Genomic DNA, 18,132 nt, shown 5'->3' with positions numbered 1-18,132 from the left:
AACTGTCTTATCAAAAGGGACTCTTTCCTTTTTAAACATTTTATTTTATTTATTCATTTTGGTGGGGGGGGAAGAACAGAGAGAGGGAGAGAGAGAATCTTAAGCAGGTTCCACACCCAGCACAGAGCCCAACACAGGGCTTGATCTCACAACCTGAGCCAAAATCAAGAGTTGAACGCTTAACTGACTGAGTCCCAGGCACCCCTAAAAATTTTATTTTTATTTATTTATTTTAAAGACAATTTTTAAAAAGCAGTTATAGATTTGCAATAAAATTGAGAGAAGTTTACAGAGATTTCACATATGCCCTCTCTCCCCTCACATTTATATATTCCGCCATTGTCAATATTGCTCCCCAGAATGGTACAATTTTTATTAAGGATGAACATACGTTGACATGTCAAGCTCACCCACAGCCAATAGTTTACCTTATTGTTCACTCTTCATGTTGGACAAATGTATAACAACATATGTCCATCATTATAATATCATACAGAGTATGTTCACTGTCCTAAAAATCCTTTGTGCTTTGCCTATTTATCTCTCCCTTCCTTCCCCTACCCCTGGCAACCATTGATCTTTTTACTGTCTCCATAGTTTTGCCTTTTCCAGAATGCCATATACTTGAGTTATATAGTATACAGCCTTTTCAAATTGGCTTCCTTCACTTAGTAATATGCACTCAAGATTCCTCCCTGTCTTCTCATGGCTTGGTAAGTTCATTTCTTCTTCTTTTTTTAAATTTATATTTATTTATTTGAGAGAGAGAGACAAAGATAGCGACAGAGAGCATGAGTGAGCACAAGCTGGGAGGAGAGGGAGAAGAGGGAGAAGCAGGCTCCCCCATGAGCTGGGAGCCTGATGCAGGGCTCGATCCCAAGATCCTGGGATCATGACCTGAGCCGAAGGCAGACACTTAACCAACTGAGCCACCCAGGAGCCCCTATAAGCTCATTTCTTCTTAGGGCTGAGTAATATCGACTGTCTGGATGTACCACAGTTTATTTATCCATTCACCTACCGAGGGACATCTTGATCGTTTCTAAGTTATGGCAGTTATGAATAAAGCTACTGTGAACATCTGTATGTGGGTTTTTGTGTGGATATAAGTTTTCAGTTCCTTTGGGTAAATACGAAGCAGTGTGGTTGCTGGTTCATGTGGTAAGAGTATGTTTACTTTTGTAAGAAATCACCAAACTCTTCTTAAGTGGCTGCACCACCTTGCATTTCCACCAGCAATGAATGAGAGTTCCTGTTGCTCCACATCCTCATCAACATTTGGTACTGTCAGTGTTCTGGATTTTGGCCATTCTAATAGGTATGTAGTGGTATCTCATTGTTGTTTTAGTTTGCATTTCCCTGATGACATATGATTTGGGGCATCTTTTCAAATACTTGTTATCTATATATCTTCTTTACTGAGACGTCTATTGAAGTCTTTTGCCCATTTTTAAATTAGGTTGTTTGTTTTATTGTTGAGTTTTAAGAGTTCTTTGTATATTTTGGATAATAGTCCTTTACCAGAAGTGTCTTTAGCAAATATTTTCTTCCAGTTTGTGGCTTGTCTTCTCATTTTCTTCATACTGTCTTTCACAGAGCAGAAGGTTTTAATTTTAATGAGGCTCAGATTATTTCTCTCATAGAGCCTGTCTTTAGTGTTGTATCTATAAAGGTATCACCATACCCCAGGCTATATAGGTTTTATTCTGTGGTATCTTCTAAGAGTTTTATAGTTTTGTGTTTTCCATTTAGGTCTATGATCCATTTTCGGTTAATTTTTGTGAAGAGTGTTAAGGTCTGTGTCTAGATTCACCTTTTTTTTTTTTTTTTTTTTTTGCATGTAGATGTTTAGTTGTCCCAGCAGCATTTGTTGAAAAGACTATTTTTGCTCCATTGTATTGCTTTTGCTTCTTTGTCAAAGATCAGTTCTGGGCTCTCTATTCTATTACACTGATCTATGTATCTTCTCTTTCACCAGTATCATACTGTCTTGATTTCTATTGACATTTATAGTAAGTCTTGAAGGTAGGTAGCATCAGTCCTCCAACCTGGTTCTTCTACTTCAATATCATGTTGGCTGTTCTGGGTCTTTTGCCTCTCCATACAAACTTAGATAAGGGTTGGTTGATATCCATAAAATAACTCCCTGAAATTTTGATTGAGGTTGCATTGAATCTATAGGTCATGTTGGGAAAAACTGACATCTTGACAATACTAAATCTTCCTAACCATGAAATATGTTTCCATTTAGTTTTTTGATTTTATTCATCAGAGTTTTATAGTTTTTCTCATACAGATCTTGTATATATTTTATTAGATTTATACCTAAGTGTTTCATTTTTTTAGTTGCTAATGTAAATGCTGTTGTGTTTTTAATTTCAAGTTCCACTTGTTCATTGTTGGTATATAGGAAAACAACAACTTTTTTTTTTTTTAAAGATTTATTTATTTATTTGACAGAGAAAGACACAGCGAGAGAGGGAACACAAACGGGGAGTGGGAGAGGGAGAAGCAGACTCCCTGCCGAGCAGGGAGCCCGATGCGGGACCCGATCCCGGGACCCCAGGATCATGACCTGAGCTGCAGGCAGTCGCTTAACCAACTGAGCCACCCAGGCGCCCAACAACTACTTTTGTATATTAATCTTGTATCCTCAAAACTTAATAATTTATTAGTTCCAAGAGGTTTATTTGTTGTTGACTCTTTCAGATTTTCTTCATAGATGACCATGTCATCTGTGACCAGTTTTATGCCTTCCTTCCCAATCTGTATACCTTTTCTTTTTGTTTTCTTGAGTTATTACATTAGCGAAGACTTCAGTATGTTAAAAAAGAGTGGTGAGAGGGGACATCCTTGCCTTTTACCTGATCTTAGAGGGAGAGTGTCAAATTTCTCATCATTAAGTATGATGTTAGCTGTAGGCTTCTTGTAGGTAGTCTTTATCAAGTTGAGGAAGTTCCCCTCTATTCCTTATTTATTGAGAGTTTTATCATGAATGGGTTTTGGATTTTGTAAAATACTTTTTCTGCATTTGATATGACCATGTGACCTTCCTTTTTTAGTCTTTTGATGTGATGAATTACATTAGTTGGTTTTTGAGTGTTGAAGCAGGCTTGCATACCTGGCTGGGATAAACCTGAGTCATGGTCGATAACTCTTTTTTACTTGTTTGGATTCAATTTGCTAATGTTTTGCTGAGGATTTCTGCATCTATGATCATGAGAGATATTGGTCTGTGGTTTTCTTAAAATGTCTTTGTCTGGTTTTGGTATTGGGGAAATGCTGGCCTAATGGAATGACTTAGGAAGTATTCCCTCTGTTTCTATCCATTGAAAAAGATTGTAGAGAATCAGCGTAATTTCTTCCTTAAATGTTTGGTAGATTCAACAGTGAATCCATGTGGGGCTGGTGATTTCTATTTTAGAAGGTTATTAATAATTGATTCGGTTTCTTTAATAGATACAGGCCTATTCAGATTGTCCAAATTTTCTTATGTAAGTTTTGGCAGATTGTGTCTTCCAAGGAATTGGCCCATTTCATTTAGGTTATCAAATCTGTGGGCATAGAGTGTGTCATAGTATTTCTTTATTATCCTTTTACTTTCCATGGAATTCGTAGTGATGTCCCTCTTTCATTTCTGATATTAGTAATCTATGTCCTCTCTCTTTTTTTCTTAGTCTAGCTAGAGGTTGGTATTATCAATTTTATGATCTTTTCAGAGAACCAGCTTCTGTGTCATTGATTTCTTCTAGTGATTTCCTGTTTTCAATTTCATCGATTTCTGCTTTGTTCTCTTCTGCCTACTTTAATTTGCTCTTTTTCCTATTTTCCAAAGGTGAAAATTTAGATTATTGGAGAGCTTTCTTCTTCTTCTTCCTTTTTAAAGATTTTATTTATTTATTTTATTTTAGAGAGAGGGGAGGGGAGGAGCTGAGGGAGGGGGGAGGGGGAAAGAATTTCAAGCAGACTCTGCACTGAGTGCAGAGCCCGATGTGGAGCTTGATCTCATGACCCTGAGATCATGACCTGAGCTGAAACTAAGCGTCTCATCCTTAATGGACTTAGCCACCCCAAGATTTTTCTTCTTTTTTAATATAGTCATTCAGTGCTGTAAATTTCCCTCTAAGAACTGCTTTCACTGCATCCCAAAAATTTTCCTAAGTTGTGTTTTCATTCTTATTTTGTTCTTATTCTTATTTCATTTGTATTTAGTTTATTTTTAAGTTTCTCCTGAGATGTTTTCTTTGACCCATGTATTATTAGAAGTGTATTGTTTAATCTTTATTTATTTTAGGATTTTCCAGTTATCTTTCTGTTATTGATTTGTAGTGTAATTCCATTGTGGCCTGAGAGTACATAGTGTATAATTTATATTCTTTTATATTTGTTAAAGTGTGCTTTATGACCCAGAATGTGGTTTATCTTGGTGAATGTTCCATGTGAGCTTGAGAAAAATGTGTATTCTGCAGTAGTCTATAGATGTCAATTATACCCAGTTGGTTGATGGTGTTGTTGAGTTCAACTATGTCCTTACTGATTTTTGTCTCCTGGATCTGTTCATTTCTGAGAGAGAGGGGTTAAAGTCTCCAACTATGATAGTGGATTCATCTATTTCTCCTTGAGATCTATTAATTTTTGCCCCATGTAAGTTGGATGCTCTGTTAAGTACATACACATTAAAAATTATTATGTCTTATTGGAGAATTGACTGCTTTATCATTACGTAATGCCCTTCTTTCTGCCCGATAACTTTCTTTACTTTGAAGTCTGCTCTGAAATTCATATAGCTACTCCAGCTTTCTTTTGATTAGTGTTAACATGCTATATTTTTCTCTATCCATTTACTTTTAACTATATGTGTCTTTATATTTAAAGTGGACTTCTTGTAGACAACATATAGTTGGGTTGTGTTTTTTTTGACCCATTCTGACAATCTCTGTGTTTTAATTGGTATATTTAAACCACTGATATTCAAGTGATCATTCATATAGTTGGATTAATATCTACATTGTTTGTTACTGTTTTTGATTTTTTGCCTGGTTCTTTTTTCCTATTTTTGTCTTCCACATTTTTTCGACCTGTGGTTTTAATCAAACAATATATATGATTCCATTTCTCTCTTTACTTAGCATATCAATTATACTTTTTAAAAAACTTGTTTTAGTAATTGCCTTAGAGTTTGCAACATACATTTATAACTAATCCAAGTCCACTTTCAAATAACACTATACCACTCTACAGGTAATGTGAATACCTTGTAAAAACAAAATAATCCCAATTCTTTCCTCTTATCCCTTGTATCATTGGTGTCATTCATTTCACTTACATGTAAGCAAACATAAACATATGTATATATAAAATATATATACAGACATAAGATACATACATAAGCATACATAATCAAATATATTGTTGCTATTATTTTGAACAAACTGTTATCTTTTAGATCAATTAAGAATAAGAAAAAAAAGTTTTTATTTTACCTTCATTTGTTCTTTTTTTGAGGCTCTTCCTTTTTTATGTAGACCTGAGTTTCTGACCTACATTATTTTCATTCTCTCGGGAGAACTTATTTTAACATTTCTTTTTTTTTTTTTTTAGGCAGGGGGAGGGGCAGAGGGAGAGAGAGAGAGCGAATCTTAAGCAGGCTCCAGGCCCAGCATGGAGCCCTACACAGGGCTCAATCTCACAACCCTGAGATCATGACCTGAGCTGAAATCAAGAGTCAGTAACCGACTGAGCCACCCAGGTGCTCCTTAACATATCTTATAAAGCAGATCTACTGGCAACAAATTGTCCAGATGTTTATTTGTCTGAGAAAGTCCATTTCCCCTTCACTTTTGAAGGATAATTTTGCAGGGTACAGAATTGCAGTGGGTTTTTTTCTCTCAATACTTTAAATATTTCACTCTACTGTCTTGGTTGCCTGGTTTCTGAGGAGAAGTTGGATGCAATTCTTAACCTTGTTCCTCTGTAGGTAAGATTAAAAAAAAAAGACTTTATTTATTTGAGAGAGAGTGGGAGAAAGTGAATGAGAGAGGGAGAGGGAGAGAGAATCTGAAGTAGACTCCGCACTGAGCACAGGGCCTGATGTGGGGCTCAATCCCACAACTGCGAGATCACGACCTGAGCTGAAACCAAGAGTCGAATGCTTAACTGACAGCACCCAGGCACCCCATAGGTAAGATTTTTTTTTTTTTTTTTTTTTTTTACCTTTGGCTTTTTTCAGGATTTTAGAAAATTATCTTTGACTTTCTATACTTTGAAAATGATATACTGAAGTCTGGTGGGGTTTTTTGTTGTTGTTGCTTTGTTTGTTTGTTTTGTTTTTGCATTTATTCTGCTTGGTATTCTCTGAGCTTCCTGGATCTGTTGTTCGATGTCTGACATTAATTTGGGGGAAGTTATCAGTCATTCAAATATTTCTTCTGTTTCTTCCTCTCTTCTCCTTCTGGTATTCCCATTCCCATTACATATATGTTCCACCTTTTGGAATTTCCCACACTCCTTGGATATTCTGTTCTATTTTGTTCAACTTCTGTTCTTTTTGCTTTTCAGTTTTCAAGGATTTTTTGACATAGCCTCCAGCTCAGAGATTCATTCCCCATCCAGTCCGGTCTACTAATAAGCCCATCAAAGGCATTCTTCATTTCTGTATCAGTGTTTTTGATGTCTAGCATTTCCTTTCGGTTCTTTCTTAGGATTTCCGTCTCTCTGCTTACATTGCCAGTCTGCTCCTGCATGCCGTCTACTTTGTCCATTAGAACCCTCAGCCTATTAATCATAGTTGTTCTAAATTCCCGGCCTGATATTTCCAACAGCCCTGCCATGTCTGGTTCTGATGCTTGCTCTGTCTCTTCAAACTGTGTTTTTCTGCCTTTTGGTGTGAATGTAATTTTTTCTTGATAGCTGAACATGATGTACCGGGTAAAAAGAGCTGCTGTAAATAGGCCTCTGGTGATGTGATGGTGAGGTGTGGGGGAGGGGGGAGCATTCGTCATCCTGTCCTTAGGTCGCAGTCACTTAGTGAGCGTGTGCCTCTGCGCTGTGAGCTTCACAAGTGTTTCTCAGTTTTTTCTTTCCCTTTAGGTAGACCAGAATGGCAAGAGTGGGATAGAGTTGGATGTTCCCTTTCTCCGTACCAGTTAGGCTCTGATAGTAAGCATGGAAGGCTTTGGTTAACTAGTTTCCCCTGAGGGCCGGTCTTTTTAAGAAAAACAGTGCTCTGGGGTATTTCAGAATGGTTCCTTAGCCTCCTCCCACTTCCTGGAAACCCAAGGGAACTTTTCTCCAATATTTACTGTGGGAACCTAGTCAGTTTACCAGAGAGGGCCCCCTGTGACCAGGTTCCCCTGGAGTTTTTAACTCTCAGACTCATCTGCACGGAGCCTCCAGCAATTAGTCAATCGTGGGGCAGGCTCCCGGGTCTCTGCTCTGGTCAGCCAGTGGTTGCCTGGCTGTGTCTCCGGTCTCAGGGACAGCGGTCTGCCCTGTGTCCTCCCCTCTCTATGGGCCCAAGAAGAGTTGCTGATTCTTCAGTCCGTTCAGCTTTTTACTTGTAGTTAGGAGGGAGTGTGGACTTCCAAGTTCTTTATATGTGGAACAGGAAACCAGAAGCCCTACCCTTGCCTTCAAACATGCAATTTCAACACATTTTAAAATATATTGAAATAGCTATTTATGTGGGTTTTATTATACACACACACACACACACACACGCAGAACCTCAGTCCTAAAAATCTAAAAGGATAGAATCCTGTGGGCAACATTTTAAAGTAAAACTACTCTAGTCCCGGGACATTCCTTTTCAAAGAACATTGACATTCATTTTTCTCAAATTCCTGATCTTCCTACCCTTCTTACAAGTAAGAACAAAAGCCATAACGATTAGTACTGGGTATTAGGTTCTATGTTCCAGGGACTGCGCTAGAAGCTTCACCTGTGTTAGTGCTAATTCTCACCAACAATCCTGCATAAAAGGAATTATTTAACCCATTTTATGGATTAAGAAACTGAGGCTCAGCAAGTTTGGACACCTTGCCTACGGCCATACAATTAGTAATTTAATAGGCAGATAGTAATAATAATAATGGTGCCTTAAATCATTATGGTCAAACCTCATCAGTCCGAGTCCTGCCCAACTCTGGTGATGAGTGAAAAAGCCCATTGGCTTAGTCGGCAAGTGACCTTTGCAAACACTGCTAGGTGTGTGGGCTGTGTGTGCGTGTGAGATTATTTTGGACCACGTTGTCATTATCTCATGGTTCACCATCCTATTCTGAAATATGCTTTCCTAACCCATTTTATCAGACCCTTTCATGAGGTGTCATTACCCGCCCCCCCGCAGCTATTTCGTACCCCGGTTTTGCAGTTTCCAACAGTAGAATGCCTGGTTTGGAGGTGGCATTAATGAGTTACCAGCAGACTTATAACGATGTGGGTTTTTTTATTAGGCTAAAAGTGGTTTGGTTTTAGTGTTTTGGTAACCCTGTGTTTACCCACCCTCAAATCAAATAGTCTTTTTCAACTCAAATAAGCTATTTCCTTCTTAGATCCAACAGCTTTCAAGCTTTGAAGATAAAAGGACAGGCTGTTACAGGGCTCAGAACTTTCCATGATGTGTCGTCGAGACAGGAAGTGAATTTGCAACCCTTGACGTGTCCTGAGGAGTTCATTCAAGACAGAGGCATCCGATTCCAAAGCAGCAACCTTGAATTCCCTGAACCGTGAAGCACATTCTGCAGCTCTGTGGTTCTCAAAGGTGGAAGTGAGCACGTGCAGGAGCTGCTCTGGACGCTCACGCTGCCACGGGGACAGCCCCAGGGAGCCCGCAGCTGAGAAGTCAGACTGTCCCACATCGAGGACACCCTAAAGGGGAAGGGCAGCATTGGTTGGAAAATGGGTAACTAGTATTTGTCAATGACAACATTAAAAAATTAAGGGCCTCATGTAGAAAAACATGATTAAAATACAAATTTAATATATTCATGTTTTATCTTCTCAATGAAAACTGAAAAGTAATCATCTACACATTTGTCATGCTCAACAGAGCCCATAGAGAGGTTAATATGGATCATTAAACATCATCTATTAAGAAATTACATTTCACAATAGTGAGTAAAGGGAAAACACATTAGCAAACAAAGAATGCCATTCTTCCCCCCAGTTTATTCCCATGCTCAGACTACACTCTTCGTAACAAGAGGAGAAGAAAGACAAAGTTAAAAGCTCTTAAAATTTAGGATGTAATAGAATTGCTGCTGCTTGTGAAATACTGTTTTAAGTCTGTTTATTCCAAAGTCAGGTCAGAATGCCACCTTAAAGTGATGAAGTGCAACAGGGTCTAATCCTCTCCCACTTCTTAGCTTAAGAAAGTCTTTTACCCCCCGTACGACCACAGAGGTAGGCTTATACAGCATAGTGGAGTTTTTAAACGTTGTTGAACACAATTCACAGTTGAGCCATTTTTGACAATGGCCACTCGGGCCCCACCTATGGGTCTGGGATGAAACGGCTCCATCAGAGGCCACCTGGAGCCTGCAGGTGCAGGAGCATGGAGGGTAACACAAATGTCGTGCGGCCCCAAAACGGAGACCTATGGGGAGGAAGCAAGGGAGCCTGTGGAGTCTGGTAGCTTCATGCTGGTCACTTTCCAGGGGCCGCAGGACTTGTCAGTTGGCCCGGCATTCATGAGGTACCTGGTGCGGCTGGACGAGGTTAACCGGCTGTGGGGCTAGAGTCTGAGGCCCCGGCCTCCCCGCCAGTCCTGGCTGCCTGACCACAGCAGGTTACCCAACCTTAGCGAGACTTGTTTGCAAACCCTGTAAAATAAGGACAGTGCCTTAGCAGGTGAGGGTGAGGGTTCCACGAGTTGGCCCGTGGAGGGAATTCTGCACCCCGCTTGGCACACGCGACCTCCCCCGCACACTCTCCACCTCACGCGTGTGCCTCGTTTTCTCCTCCTGCTGGCACCTTTCTTTCTTTCTTTTTTTTTAAAGATTTTATTTATTTATTTGACAGAGACACAGCAAGAGAGGGAACACAAGCAGGGGGAGTGGGAGAGGGACAGCAGGCTTCCCGCCGAGGAGGGAGCCCGATGCGGGGCTCGATCCCAGGACCCTGGGATCATGACCTGAGCCGAAGGCAGCCGCTTAACGACTGAGCCACCCAGGCGCCCCTGCTGGCACCTTTCTTGATCGGGGCAAGCTGCCTGGTGTCTGGGCCGCTGGACTCCCTCCCTCTACCCCTCCAACCACCGCACACACCCCTGCCTGCTTCATCTTCATAAAATACCACTTGGCACGCGCATCACTTTCTCCCCTGCTCAAAGACATTCAGTGGCTCCCACCTGACTTCAGGACAAAAATTAAACATGTTAGCATGATGTTTAAAGCCCTCCCAAATGGGCCTCATGTGTCTGCCCTGCTCCCCCACTCCCCTCTTGCTATTCCCCAACACACTGCCATCCTTCTGTCTTCCAATCTTTTCCAGTTTCTCCTGTAGGGAAGCGCGCTCACCTCCTTTCTGTGATTCCCTTTAGGCAAAAGTTCTGTCCTCCAAGGAGGCCTCCATCACTGTGAGCACAGCCCCTGGATCCTGGAGCCATGACTGGGGCCTCACTTCCTGACTCGTGCCCATTTTTCTCCCCCATTTTTCCTCACTGGGCGCCTAGCTCCTTCTGTCTCCTGCATCCCAGCATGTGCTGCACCAACACGGCCCTGTGGCCTTCAGGCCAGGCTGCTGGGGGCGAGGGGAGGAGGGGACTCAGAGACACAGAATACAGGTTGTGCACACAGACAGGAAGGACAAGCCATGCCCTTTCTGCCTGGAAGCAGGTCTGAAAATGGAACAACTCTTTTTTTTTTTTAAAGTCTCAAGAAAGATGTACTTTATTATTAATACTGTCTGTACTAAAGGGGAGCCCTCATTGGGACTGGGCTAAAATGATCAAAATTAGCCCTGCAAATAGTGCTAACTTAGGAGTGCCTTGTCTTAGCCTGAGGTCACGGATTCAGCAAATGTTCTGGCCCTGCTCTGAAGAGGCACCGTGCCAGCCGTTGGAATCACAGCTCCTGTCTTCCAGGATGGGGCAGAGACGCAGACAAAGAAATGAGTGCTTTTACCCCCAGAGTCAAAGCTGCAATTGCTACAGGAGCATAAGCTCAGGGCACTGTGCATGCCCTTCGGAGGGACACAGAGCACAGTCAGGAGAGGTCCAGGGGAATGTCCTGAGGAGCGTGGGCTACCTGAGCGAGGCCCAGCTGATGCCCTGGTGTTAGTGGCGAGAAGGAGAAAGGAGGTGGCAAGGAGTGAGGCTGGAGTGAGAGGAGCAGCGAGTTACAAGACCCGGAGGTGAGAGGGAGGGTGGTGTGTTTGGAACAGAAACGACGGGGTGAGGTGAGGTGGGGCGGCGGCTACAAGGTGCTGGAGAAAGCGGAACAGGTTGGCAGGGGCCAGACGGCGGAAGGCCTTTCTGCCCTGTTAAGGGGTTTGGACTCTCTCCAAAGGGTTTTAGGGCAGGCAGCCTCTGCGACAGAGCGAAGTATGGTGTGATCTGGAGATCAGATTCTGGACCTTTGTCGCCAGGGTTTGCTGTTCTGCTTAATACCCTTTCTGAACGAATTCTGTAAAGTCTGTAATCTTTGTCATGTTTAGCCACTGAACCCTCTGCTTAGTTGGTTCCAGAGATGTCCTTAAATTCCTGTGACCCATAAATCTCCCAGTCATTGCCCAGGGGCCCTGTGCACGCGGCCGGGTACATCTTCGATCCTCAGCCAGACAGCGGCCAAACGTGCCTTCTTAGCCTTCACTTCCTGCTTGTGCAGAGCCTCAAGGTCAGCCGGGGGGTGAGAGCTCGGAGCCTTCTCAGGTCCTCAGGAACACAAGGCCGTGCGCGTGCACGTGGCTGTCCAGATGCCCAGGAATATGCCAAAGCTTTTAAAGCCCCAAAGGAGAAGCATTCCTCAGCTTTTCTTTTTCAGCTTTCTGGTTAGCTGCTTGTGTGTCCCAACTGCTCTTCCATTCCTCCAACAGCCACAGGGGACCCAGCCACAAAGTGAAACAATTGTTTCTAATTGGGGGGGTAGGTGGTAGACAGCCCTGGAGAAAAGGCTTTTTGCGTGGAGTGAGTTCAAGTCAGGTCAAATAAAGATGATCTTGCAAGTGGGGTCTTCCAGAGAACTACCAGGTTGACTGAATCATGGCAGCTCCCTGGGAATGAGGTTTTAGGGGAGCTCCCGCCCTATTTTCATCCTTCTGCTGGCTGCCAGGCCTCCGGCTTTACTATGTTTGGTTTTCAAGGCAATAGCGGAGCTGGAGACGGGCAGAGTGGAACAGGGCAAGTTCAAGTACCACAAACCTCACTGTTCTTACCAAGACTTGGTCACTTACACTGAAGAAAAGCTTCCTGGATTACTGCAAGCCTTTGGTTAATTCTGGAGTTCTGACAAAGTTGAGTTTGACAACTTATTGTCAGTGTTGTTCCTTTTTTGGAGGAGAAAAATTTTGGAAGTCCGTATTACCCATTCGGATTTTTGTTTTGGAAGATGACTCTGGCCCTAGTTTGTAGAAGACGTTGGGGTTTGGGGAAGACTGGAGTCAGGGAGAGGGGGTGGGGGTTTCCTGGTCAGTGGGCAGCATGATCGTAGTAGCCCGTGGGGAAACACCTAGAACGGCTCTTATGTATTGAAGGGCTATGGTTTGCCAGGTTCTGTGCTCAGTACTTTACATACTTTGTGTACATTACCGTATCTGTTTTAAAGGTGATAAAACTACATTTAGAGAAGTTCAGTACCTTGTCCAAGGGCATACAGCTAAAAAGGGGGTAGAGCAGTTTTTGAATCTTCATTTTTCTGACGTTACAATCCATGCTTATAATCACTATCCTGTATTTCTGGAAGCAGGCTCAATTACTACAGTTAAAAAAAAATTCTTCACTTAACAAATATTTATTGATGACCCGCTATGTGCCAGGTACTGTTTTAGGGGTTAGGGATATAGTAGTGAAAGTGAACAAGAGAGAAAAAAAAAATCTCTTTTCTCGTGGAGCTTAGATTCTAGTTAGTGGAGACAGACTAAATAAACAAGATACATAAGCAGACTGTATCTTATGGCGATAAATGTTGAAATAAGGCAGAGGAAGTAGAGAGAGAGAAGGGGTCTTGCTAGAAAGTAATACTTGAGTAAGGACCTGAGGTCTCTGAGAGAAGCATATTTTTTTAAAAGATGTATTTATTTGAGAGAGAGAGAGCAGGGGTGGGGGTGCAGGGGAGGAGTAGAGGGAGAGGGAGAGAGAGTCCCAAGCAGACTCCACACTGAGCACGGAGCCAGAAATGGGGCTTAGTCTCACGACCCTGAGATCTGAGCCAAAACCAAGAGTCGGGCACTCAACCAACGGCGCCCCTCAGGTGCCCCAGAATGTGCATATCTACGTGAAGAGCATCTGGACAGAAGGGATAGCAGGTGCAAAGGCCCCGAGGCAGGAAGGTGTCTTGCATGAGGAACAGCAAGGGGCCAGGGTGGTGGGTGGAGCTAAGTGAACGAGGAGGGGGATCATATGGAGACAAGGTCAGAGAGGTAATGGGGACACAGACTGACTTTGAGGAGTGACATCTCTCAAAGGATTCCTCTGGCTTATGTGTTGAGCATAGAGAGACAAGGCCAGACACCGGGAGGCCAGGGAGCAAGCTTGGCAGGAATCTAGGAGAAAGGATGTGGTGGCTTGGAGCGAGGGGGTAGCATTGGAGGAGGTGAGGGGTGGTCGGCTTCTTCTGAAGGTTGAGCTTACAGGATTTGCTGATGCACTGGCGGTGGGGAGTAAGGAAGGAAAGTTGTCAAGGACGACTCCAGGTTTGGGTGCTGCAGCCGCCAGGGAGGATGGTGTGTCCCTTGCTGAGATGGGGAAGAGGTGGGAGGAAGAGGTTTAGGGAATCCGAGCAGGTGCTGTGTCTGCAGGGCTTAGTTGAGTGACTTATTTGATACCCTCGTGGAGCTTTCCAGTAGGCAGTTTTAAGAACCAGTCTGTTGTTCAGGGAGGGCATCGGGCCTGGGTGAGCAAGGCAGTGTAGAGAAGAGGCCACGAAATGACCGTTAATAGCCCAGTGGTGAAAGGCAGGTGGATAGAGGCCAGAGGCACTCAGCAAGCACAGCTTTTGCCTGAGCGGAAGCATCCCTCCATCAGCAGTGTTCGTATCAGTGACCTTGATTTATAAAAAGCGGCAAGCCCGGGACCCCGCTCAGTCAGTGCCCACCGTGTGACTGCTTTGCGCTCCGAATGAGCTCACTGAAGTTCATCATACGCCGAGACACAGGGAGGTCTGACATTATTCTGAAAAGATTTCCACCAAAAAAACAAACAAACAAAAAAATCGTTAAACTTGACGTAAATAAATGTGTGACATTTAAATAGGCAAGCCTCAGTTTTTGGTAAAATGAATTCAGGTGGAGTGGTCCTTCCCCAGGAACGCAGGACAAATGAGACCCCACTACATGTTCGGTCAAGATGGAAAGAGCTGGGAAGTGTGGGAGGCCATGGGACCGACTCCTTCCAGTCCTCCCGATCCAGGGTCAATGGCCATCCATCGCTCAGTGCTCTCCCCAGGCCGAAGACGCACATGGTTTGCTGGATTGAGTTCATATTCCCCGCTTGTATTAATCTTCCCTTTCCGGGGAGCTTGCCAGGCCACCGAGGAAAACACACTTCATGTCAGCGTTTCCAAGGTAAATGCAAGCTCTTTGTTCCTCCGGCCCTCCCCGGGGACTGGCCCCCTGCTCTTCGTCCCGGGAGCCACCTTCTCCTTCGGTTGCCACAGACGCTTGGCTCACCCAACCCATCTCTTCTCCGCCGCGCCTTGTTGCTGCAATCTGTGTTTACAGTTTTTAAAGACTTAATAAACAGATGTGTTTTTCTATCCCCAAGGAAGGAAATGAAGATTGTCACTTGGCGTTGCTTCCTGCCATCATGTTTTTGTTGCTGTTGTAGAAATGGGGCAGAAAATTACTGCTGCTCCTTTATTGCTCAATGGCCCGCGCCACTTCCAGTCCTTGGGAGGAAAATCAATTGTTTCTGCAAATTTTATTCAGACATTTGGGTTATTATTTGCTGAAATCATCCCCATTCTTTCCTCTGAAAAGAGGAAGTTCTGTGATGGGGAAAAAAAAACAAAAAACAACCCACCCACTTTTCCCACCCCTTCCGTCACCCCCCCCACCCCAGCCCCCAGCTCACTTTGTCACAGGGTGGCAAGGACAGAGACGAAGCGCTCACACCGATCTGTCAGGCAACTTTCAGCTTCTTCCCAAAGCGATTTCTCGACCATTCCTGAGCTCTGAGTACCAAACACAGAGCTTACACCAACCATGTGAGGAAGCTTTGAAGTCCCATTTTATTGATGAGGCCCCTGAGGCCGAAGGATTTAAACATCCGGCCCCGCACACACCCAGCCAGTGAGCATTCTTCACAACAGTGTCTGCTGCCCCTTGGGAGATCAATAGCAATTCCCAGGAAGAATTTCGTATCCTTCGAGTTTGTGCATTTTGTACAGAAATCACAACTGGAATAAAAATCTCTCATGCTTCATTTTTGCCAAGTATTTTAACGCACTGTGGGTCAGCCGCCGAAGAACACTGTCCGCATGCACATGGCCAAGGAACAGGCTTATGCAGCGTGGCTAGACTCACGACTTCTTCTAAACGGTTTATTTTTCAAACCTGTGACCCTGATTTGGAGGATTTTGTACCACTTGAAAGTTTTTGATTGTGCAACAATCAAGCAATTATAAAATGTGGGTTACAGTAGCAGGACAGATGAACTCCAGCCGCCTCTCAGGTGAAAGAAACATTCACACTCGTAACTGATAATTTCAGTTAAATCTTGGTTGTTCTCAGGCTGCTAATGGATACTTATTCTCGGAGAGAGGAAGTGGTCAAAAATGTTTTTTTTTAAGACTCTACTTTTAAGTGATCGCCACGCTCAACGCAGGGCTCAAACTCATAACCCCGGGATCCAGAGTCGAACGAACACTCCACCAACTGAGTCAGCCAGGTGCCCCCGGTTGAAAATGTTTTAAAGTCCCTGGCAGACACTGGAGACACATGCTTGCTAAGGTTATAGATTGAATAATTAGGGATGGATTTTGACACAGTTCTTGACTTAGCTGCCAGCTTACTTGGTGAAATTGGACAAGTCACTGACCCAGCCTCCGTCCTAGGAGGGGCTAGAACACGGGTCTCCAAAGCCAGGTGTACTACAGGAGGGGGGCAAGCAGCAGGCTGGGCAGGGGTCCTCTGGGACCAGGGAGGGGAGATGCATTTCCTGATATAGTCTTTGCTGCTTATGGAAGGACTCCACCATGAGGTAGACTAGAAATAGTGAGGCTAGGAGTCTGAGAACCCACAGGACTCTAAGGCGGGAAGGACTTGATTCGGATGGGAGAGATTTCAGTATGAGGGTCATTGTATTAGTCTGCTGTAGCTACCCCAATAAAGTTCTACAGACTAGGGGGCTTCAACAACAGAAAGTTACTTCCTCATGGTTCCGGAGGCTACCAAGAGTCCAAACTCTTGATGTCGGCGGGGTTGGGACCCTCGGAGGCCTCTCTCCTGTGTCTTCATATGGTCATCCCTCTGTGCCATTTCCTCTTCTTAAAAGGACACCGGTCATACTGGATGAGAACACACCCATATGGCCTTATTTTATCTTAATCGCCTCTTTCAAGGCCCTATCTCCAAGTCCAGTTACATTCTGAGGGACTGGCAGTTAGGACTTCAGCACAGAAATTTGGGGGGTACAATTCAGCCCATACGAATGATATTACTGTGGTCTCCAGGCCACTGTAATATCACATGTGCTTTACGGGAAAAAACATTTGAGCATGAATACCAAATAAATCTACTTGATTATTTATAAATCATATTCTGCTGGACTAATAGAGTTGCACCAGATTTGCCCCTTATAAAGCATACCCATATGTAGAAATTGTAAAGGATAAACAAGATACAAATAGAAGTTCTCTTTTTTGCCCCATTACCCAATGGGTCATTTTGGCACACACTGGGGCGTGGGCACCCTGCTTTGTGGGGACCATGGCCTTTGTGGTTACTATGTCTGTCTCTCTGATTCTTATTTTTCCAAGGTTTCCTCGGGGAACCCACATGCATTCCAGATTGACACATTCATCCCTTAGATACGAATACCTTCTTTCAGGTGATAATCAAGTTTCCCTGCCTTAGGAGCTGTTCGCACTCTGTAAGGAGACTTTCCCTACATCCTGACCCGTCCTGTGTAGACTTACAGTTTTCCTCAGCAATCAGATTTCCCTCAGCTCTAGGTCCTGGAGGGCACATGTCCGCGTCCTATCCAGCCCACCACCTGCATTTTCCATTTGCCACCTCACAATTTTCTCTTTGATCCACTGTTCATCCTTCTTATACTTAATTTCCATTTCCTCACCTGAACCGTAAAGGCCGAGAGAAGACGGATGAGTCTAAAATCTGTTTTCCTGGGGCCAGGCTTGGTGCTTGGGAACACAGGGGCTTCATGGACTGTGGATATTATAACTTTCTCCAACATCATGTGGTGAAATAGAAAATGCAGAACTCACTATCGCTTCAGAGTTTAAAGATTCAAGTCTTGCAATTAAGCATAAAGGTGGATATCATTCTAACATAATTAAAAAATTAATAGTCACTCTTCTAGATAGTCCTTGGGGAGTAAAAAGACATAAAAGCCATTACCTCTGCCTTCCATTAGTGTTCCCAGCGTGCAGCACAGGGGTATTGGCAAGGTGGCATCCAGCCTCGCCTTCAGCCCGGAGGTGCTGCAGGTGAATTGACCCTTAGGGGTTGCCCTGTCATTGAAAGAAGAGCAAAGGCAAGACTGGAGAGTTCTGGGAGAAGTTACCATGTTGAAGAGGTCAAAAGACTCTAAGAATGAGGAAGACTCCACTGGGCTGTATGGCCCCCAGGGCTGTGTGACTGAGCCCAGGGGGAGACTGGGGCTCTGTCAAGCGTCCCACCAAGACCTGGCTACCCCATTTTCTAGCACCTTTCCTGGACTTTCCTACCTCTCCGGAACGGTGTCCTTGCCCGATTCTTCTGGTGGAGCTCTCTCCTAATGAAGGTGGGCTGGCAGCG

The 18,132-nt window shown here is 43.8% G+C and overlaps 1 protein-coding gene across 1 annotated transcript in view; it reads left to right on the top strand.

The window, feature by feature from the left end:
* The window catches only part of KATNAL1 (katanin catalytic subunit A1 like 1), a 113,400-nt gene extending 104,416 nt beyond the window's left edge, over positions 1-8,984 (top strand). The window contains exon 10 of the mRNA XM_081814792.1: positions 8,553-8,984. Within this exon, the coding sequence (XP_081670918.1) occupies positions 8,553-8,575 (23 nt within the window). The 3' untranslated portion in view covers positions 8,576-8,984. The remainder of the gene's footprint in view (positions 1-8,552) is intronic.
* The last annotated feature ends 9,148 nt before the right edge of the window (positions 8,985-18,132 follow it).

The sequence above is a fragment of the Leptonychotes weddellii genome, chromosome 3 (assembly GCF_054177405.1).
Source record: "Leptonychotes weddellii isolate Sample4059 chromosome 3, ASM5417740v2, whole genome shotgun sequence".
NCBI classification, from domain to species: Eukaryota; Metazoa; Chordata; class Mammalia; order Carnivora; family Phocidae; genus Leptonychotes; species Leptonychotes weddellii.
This window is presented reverse-complemented; position numbering and strand designations above follow the sequence as displayed.